This window comes from Onychostoma macrolepis, chromosome 22 (genome assembly GCF_012432095.1).
Source record: "Onychostoma macrolepis isolate SWU-2019 chromosome 22, ASM1243209v1, whole genome shotgun sequence".
In the NCBI taxonomy this organism is placed as follows: domain Eukaryota; kingdom Metazoa; phylum Chordata; class Actinopteri; order Cypriniformes; family Cyprinidae; genus Onychostoma; species Onychostoma macrolepis.
The window spans coordinates 2,235,366-2,242,865 of record NC_081176.1 but is presented as its reverse complement, the minus strand read 5'-3'; the positions used below and the strand labels follow the sequence as shown (position 1 = coordinate 2,242,865).

General features: G+C 41.7%; 2 protein-coding genes across 2 annotated transcripts in view; both read left to right on the top strand.

Annotated features, from left to right (window-relative positions):
- The window catches only part of LOC131530360 (NCK-interacting protein with SH3 domain-like), a 9,202-nt gene extending 3,968 nt beyond the window's left edge, over positions 1-5,234 (top strand). The window contains exons 4-12 of the mRNA XM_058760575.1: positions 1-297; positions 376-546; positions 1,212-1,298; positions 1,548-1,686; positions 1,764-1,844; positions 1,917-2,045; positions 2,153-2,245; positions 2,759-2,931; positions 4,160-5,234. The exon at positions 1-297 is cut by the window's left edge and continues 284 nt beyond it. Of these exons, the coding sequence (XP_058616558.1) occupies positions 1-297; positions 376-546; positions 1,212-1,298; positions 1,548-1,686; positions 1,764-1,844; positions 1,917-2,045; positions 2,153-2,245; positions 2,759-2,931; positions 4,160-4,372 (1,383 nt within the window). The 3' untranslated portion in view covers positions 4,373-5,234. The remainder of the gene's footprint in view (positions 298-375; positions 547-1,211; positions 1,299-1,547; positions 1,687-1,763; positions 1,845-1,916; positions 2,046-2,152; positions 2,246-2,758; positions 2,932-4,159) is intronic.
- Positions 5,235-5,529: 295 nt separating this feature from the next.
- Positions 5,530-7,500, top strand: part of slc25a20 (solute carrier family 25 member 20) — a 9,822-nt gene continuing 7,851 nt past the window's right edge. The window contains exon 1 of the mRNA XM_058761788.1: positions 5,530-5,747. Within this exon, the coding sequence (XP_058617771.1) occupies positions 5,646-5,747 (102 nt within the window). The 5' untranslated portion in view covers positions 5,530-5,645. The remainder of the gene's footprint in view (positions 5,748-7,500) is intronic.

Sequence of the window (7,500 nt, the reverse complement as noted above, 5' to 3'; positions counted from 1 at the left end):
AAGAGGCCGGCGCCTCAGCTAATCAGTAAACAGCCTACCGTCGAACACCAATCAGACACAGAGTGTCCACTGGCTCCGCCCCCTGCTTCTCTCAGCCCTCCCGGTAGCCTCACCCCGTCTGCAGCTGTTCCCGTGACGATCGGAGCAGAACTGATCGAACTGGTGCGCAAGAACACGGGCCTTAGTTACGAGCTGTCGCGGGTTGCCGTGGGCGTGGTGGTGGGTCACCTGCAGAGCGCGTTGCCGAGGGCGACGGCGGACCTGGAGCAGGTGCTGCTGTCACTGGTGGACAGTAAGGTTAGTAGCTGCGCGATTAGTCGAGGTGTCCTGTTGTTGGCTCAGCTGCTGAAGCATTTGTTTTGTTTGTGTCGTTAGGATCTGGGCGCGGCACTGCCGCTCGGCCAGGTGTGTCACGACGAGCAGCGGCTGCAGGTGATCTTTAGCGATCTGGCGCGACACCGCGACGACTCGCAACAGCGCAGCTGGGCTCTGTATGAAGATCACGCACTCATCGCGTGTTACCTGGAGGAGTTACTGCAGATACTGGTGAGACCAACCCAATCTCACAGCAATTCACAATTCATATTTTATACGGTGGCTAATTCATACAAATTCGTACTTTTTGTGAAACATGGTACGTATTTTACGAGGTGGCAAATTCGTCGGAATTCATACTTTTTGTGAAACATCGTACATATTTTATGAGGTGGCAAATTCGTGGAAATTTGTACTTTTTGTAAAACGTCGTACGTATTTACGAGCTGGCAAATTTGTACTTTTTGTGGAACATTGTACGTATTTTACGAGGTGGCAAATTCGTAGGAATTTGAATTTGTGATACATCGTACGTATTTTACGAGGTGGAAAATTCATACTTTTTGTGAAACGTACGTATTTTACAAGATGGCAAATTCATAGAAATTCATACTTTTTGTGAAACATCGTACGTATTTTATGAGGTGGCAAATTCGTATGAATGACCACCCCTAACCCCGCCCTTAAACCTACCCCTCACAGAAGATGTACAAAATCGTAAGAGTGTGGCTGCATGAATTCGTTTGAATTAGTCACCTCGTAAAATACGTACAATTTGGTAGTGAGATAGCGTTGGTGAGACATAATCATATAACATTACATCTGAACGAATGAATAGCTTCATTGTCATTGCAAGCAGAGCAGAGTGTATATAATTATGTGTGTGTTTCTTTCAGACTGACGCGGATCCTGAGGTGTGTAAGAAGATGTGTCGCGTGAATGAGTATGAGGCGGTGCTGTCGCTGGTGTCGTATTATCAGATGGTGAGTCGCTCTGATGACGTCATCATGTGAGATAATATCGTCATAGTTATTATTGTAGTAATTGTTATGTTATCGTTACTGTTATAGTTATTGTAGATGTTGTTAAGGTTATTGTTACTGTTGCAGCTATCATTACGGTTCTGGTTATAGTTATTGTTTGCAGTGTGAAGGGGTGTTATGCGGGTAATATAGTGATTGTTTGTAGCGCGAGCGGTATATTGCGTGTCAGTAACGCGTGCGATCGCTCAGGAGCACCGTGTGTCACTGCGGCTGCTGCTGCTGAAGGTGTTCGGGGCGATGTGCGGCCTGGACGCGGCGCTGATCTCCACCCTCCTGAACTCCGTCCTGAGCATGGAGCTGGCCAGAGACCTGCAGACGGACACTCAGGGTGAGTCCGGCTCCGGCTCCGGCTCCGGCTCCGAGCTCTGTGTGTCTGCGCTCGGCTGACATGTGTTTTGTTTGCAGAGCATGAGAAGATGTGCTACAGCGTGCTGCTGATGGCCATGATCTTCTGCCGGGGCGAGCAGATCCCGCTGCATCACTACGGTAAGAGACACGCTCACCGCTGGACGCTCGGACGCTGCTGACCGCAGACTGACCTGTCCTTCTCTGTCTCAGAGCATCTCAACAGCACTTTCCTGCGGTTCCTGCTGGACGTGATTGAGGACGGCTTGCCCTCCGACCCCACAGAGCAGCTGCCGGACCTCTTCATCAACCTGCTGCTGGCCTTCAACCTGCACCTGAGCGGTACCCCACACACACACACACACACACACACACACCGCAGAACCAGTCAGTGTGTCGCTCTCTGTCTTATTCTTGACCTGTGCTTGTGTGTTTGCTGCCCCCTGCAGTACCGGAGTGCAACATGGTGATGCAGGCGCTGATCAAGAGACACAATGTGAAGATTCTCACTGAGAAACTCTTGTTACTGCTCAACAGAGGAGGTGACACACACACACACACACACACTCTCTCTCTCTCACACACACACACACACACACACACACACACACACTCATCTCTCACTCACACACACACTCTCTCTCACACACACAGACACACACACACACACACACTCATCTCTCACTCACACACACACTCTCTCTCTCTCTCTCACACACACAGACACACACACACACACACTCATCTCACACTCACACACTACACACTCTCCCTCACATACACACTCATCTCACACTCACACACTCTCTCTCACACACACCGACACACACACTCATCTCACACTCTCTCTCTCTCTCTCACACACACACACATATACACACACACACACACACACTCATCTCACACACGCGCACACACACACACACACACACACACACTCACACACTATGCACACACTCTCCCTCACACACACACACACACACACTCACTCATTTCACAGTAGAGCTGCTGCAGTGATGCACTGTGTGTGTGTGTGTGTGTGTGTGTGTGTGTAGAGGACCCGGTGTGTGTGTTTGATCACACTCCTCCAGCGCCGCACTCAGTGCTAAAGTTCCTGCAGGATGTGTTCTCCAGTCGAGACACGTCTGATATCTTCTACCGCACCGACCTGATGGTGATGATCGACATCGCAGTGAGACAGATCTCAGACCTGTCGCCCGGTGATAGAGTGAGCCGTGCTGCACACACACACTAGAACTAGAACCATAGCTACAGTAACTATAACCACATCTACAGTAACTATTACCACATCTACAGTAACTATTACCACATCTACAGTAACTATTACCACATCTACAGTAACTATAACCACAACTACAGTAACTATTACCACATCTACAGTAACTATAACCACAACTACAGTAACTATTACCACATCTACAGTAACTATTACCACAACTACAGTAACTATCTACAGTAACTATAACCACAACTACAGTAACTATTACCACATCTACAGTAACTATTACCACAACTACAGTAACTATCTACAGTAACTATTACCACATCTACAGTAACTATTACCACAACTACAGTAACTATTACCACATCTACAGTAACTATTACCACAACTACAGTAACTATCTACAGTAACTATAACCACAACTACAGTAACTATTACCACATCTACAGTAACTATAACCACAACTACAGTAACTATCTACAGTAACTATAACCACAACTACAGTAACTATCTACAGTAACTATTACCACAACTACAGTAACTATCTACAGTAACTATAACCAGTGTTGGGCAGCAACTAGTTACATTAATTATATTACTTTTTTGCAGTAACTAGTCGTGTAACTAATTACTAATAAGATTTCAGTAATAATATTACAGTTATTTTGTACAATAATATTTGAGTATTTATTGGTGTTAACAAGCCATCAATAGAAGGCGATCAGTTCCCAGAGACCCACAGCGTCATTACAGTTTACATTAAAACAATACAAGTCCCATTATAACCAGTGAAACATCACACATTCTGTGACGTGTCTATTGAGTAACACAACACTTTACTGAAACGTTACATCAGTCACCGCTGAGTGTCTGTAATCACTTCTGACTGCGATCCAGCGTGGATTCTGATCAAATGATGAGGCAGAAATATACTGTTAGTAACATTTGAGAAGAATTTAATGGGGAAGAAAAAGAAAAGTCATGTAACTAGTAGTGTAACTAATTACTGTTGCCAGAAAGTAATAATATTACTTTTGAAAGGAGTAACTAATGAGTAATATATTAGTTTTTTGAGTAACGAGCCCAACACTGACTGTAACCGTAACTCCAGTAACTGTAAGGATAAGTGCACTAATATGATGAATGTGATGATAACTGTGCAGCTGGGAAGGTTGTGTTGTGATGTGTTGATCTGTTCTGGATGTCTGCTCAGATGCGGATGGAGTATCTGTCTCTCATGCTCGCGATCATGCGCTCCACCGACTATCTGGAGCACCGGCACCGGCTGAGCGACCTGCAGGCGACGCTGCAGAGGATCCTGGGAGAAGAGGAGGATTGTGGGGAGGATCGGGACTCCAGCAGAGCCATGGACAAACTCATCGTGCAGCAGATCTACCAGGAGTTTCCTCAGATCTCCAGAAGCTGATTAACCCCAGTCTGCAGAGCCCTGGCTAGTCTTACAGCTGCTAGCGCTAGTGTCCGCCAGCTTTAATTAACCCCTGCAGTCCACAGTATTCATCTGTCAGAGTTGTGCTAAACGATCTATTTTTCCTCTTATGTTTTTGTTCAGAAGGGAAATGGTAACAGTATATTTTCTTAACGCTGAAACACTAATAAAATGCTGCCATGCTAATGCACCTAAAACAAGCGTCTGTTATATGTGACAGAGACAGACTGTTAATAGCCATAGCATTAAAAATACAAAGTGCAGAGTAATTACATACTTCACCCATTTAACCCCACCGCTCACGATAGTGACCGCAGAGAAGCTTTTCATTCATAAAGATCTAAAAACCTTACTGACTGGTGCTTTAGTGCACTTCCTGCAAATATGGAAACAATTAAGGGTCTCAATTAAATATGTGCAGTGTCACATGATCAAAGCAGCTTATTTCCTGTTTGCACCTTGAGAAGATGATGACTGCATCAAAGCTCCTAAACGAAAGGCTAGTAAAGTGTTAACATACAGATATGAGAAAGATTTGTGGTCCACATTATCGTTAAGGTGTCTAGTATTAATATATGAATTCACATATATTTAGTTTTGTTGCGTGTGGTCACAGAATGAGTAACATGCTGACGTCACAATAGTGAGCGGTGGGATATCAGTGAGCTTATAAATACAAATGCACTTAGTGAAAATTGCTCTTAAATGTTGCAACCACAAATTAAAAGTTCAAATGTTACAAATAAGTTGCAATATTGATGTTGTAACACTGGTAGCACTAATATAAAAATGTATTAAAAACCTTGATATAAGGTACAATAAAGTAACAATTTTGAAATGTGTTGATGGTTGTATTTTTTTGTCTTCTCTCTCAGTGTTGTATAAGGGTTTTTATGCGTAATAGTAACTCTAGAATGATCAAACAGAGTTTCATACAGCTGGGCTGAGATACATGTTAATATCACATATATCCCACACATCATCCCAGCTGTGACCGACCATAAAACACGAGGGTTATAATGACACATCATCTGCATGTTTTCATGTCTGGGGAAAATACTGGGATTGAACGGGTTAATGGGAGCATTGTGATTTAAGCCCCGCCCATCGCCTGCGTCACGTGCTCTGCGGGTGCGTCGGTGAAATAGTTCCGGGTGTGTTTGTGGGTGAGAGGTCGCGTCTGAGAGACAGAGGAGACACAGAAAGCGTCCGAGTGTTTCTGACAGTGCTGTGAGACCGGACCGAGCTGACCATGTCGAAGCAGCAGCAGATCAGTCCAGTGAAGAACTTCTTCGCCGGAGGATTCGGAGGAGTGTGTTTAGTGTTCGCCGGACACCCGCTGGACACCATCAAAGTAACTCACACACACTCTTATTACTCTGAGTACACTCTATCAGATCATAACCTGCTTCGTATTAACTGTTATTACTCTCAATATACTCAGATCATAACCTGCTTCACTGTTATTACTCTCAATATACTCTATCAGATCATAACCTGCTTCATATTCACTGTTATTACTCTCAATATACTCAGATCATAACCTGCTTCACTGTTATTACTCTCAATATACTCTATCAGATCATAACCTGCTTCATATTCACTGTTATTACTCTCAATATACTCTATCAGATCATAACCTGCTTCATATTCACTGTTATTACTCTCAATATACTCTATCAGATAATAACCTGCTTCATATACACTGTTATTACTCTCAATATACTCTATCAGATAATAACCTGCTTCATATTCAGTTATTACTCTCAATATACTCTATCAGATCATAACCTGCTTCGTATTCACTGTTATTACTCTCAATATACTCAGATCATAACCTGCTTCATATACACTGTTATTACTCTCAATATACTCTATCAGATAATAACCTGCTTCATATACACTGTTATTACTCTCAATATACTCTATCAGATAATAACCTGCTTCATATTCAGTTATTACTCTCAATATACTCTATCAGATCATAACCTGCTTCATATACACTGTTATTACTCTCAATATACTCTATCAGATCATAACCTGCTTCATATTCACGGTTGTTACTCTCAATATACTCTATCAAATCATAACCTGCTTCATATTCACGGTTGTTACTCTCAATATACTCTATCAGATCATAACCTGCTTCATATACACTGTTATTACTCTCAATATACTCTATCAGATCATAACCTGCTTCATATACACTGTTATTACTCTCAATATACTCTATCAGATCATAACCTGCTTCATATTCACTGTTATTACTCTCAATATACTCTATCAGATCATAACCAGCACCAGACTGCTTCTTACGTGAAAAAATACTATAGTAAATATTATAGTGTTTTTGACGCATACTATAGTAAAGTGTATTATACTGTATATATTATAATATTTACAACACTTTGTTAATGAATGCTGCAGCATACTGGATAGTGAACTGATAATAAATACTGTAGTATACTTTAGTTTTTACTACAGTAAACTGTAGTGTATTATAGTATAATGTAGTACAGTATTGAGTAAAGTCATTTGTTTATATTACTACCACGGCAATTATAGAATTACCACAACAAATTAATTCAAGTACTTTACTATAATATGCTTCAAAAACACTGTAGTATTTACTATAAATTACTATAGTATTTTGTCACGTAAGAAGCAGTCTGGTGCTGGTTATGATCTGATATTGAGTATATTGAGAGTTAGCAGATCATAACCAGCACTGCTTCATATACACTATCAGAGCTTCTTCAACATTCAGAACTATCTATTAGTTTGTTTAGTGTTCGCTGGAGCCGTTATTGCTCATTATCATTAGTCTAATGCTGTGAGAATTGATTTTATAAAATCAGTATTTTATAAAACGGTCACAACTTAGTGTTTTCAAATATCTGATCAGAAACTTCTTATCAATGAGTGAATGTGAAACAGTTTTGAATGTTAAAAACAGTCCAAATTTATGAAACCTACACACTTATTTCTAGCAAGACAACTTAAATATGACTGATTTCTTTTTACCTGCATATACTTTCACTTTCAGATGAAAAAGTGACACATTTCTCATGCTGCAATAGTTTGTCAGTAGACGCACATATTCATGT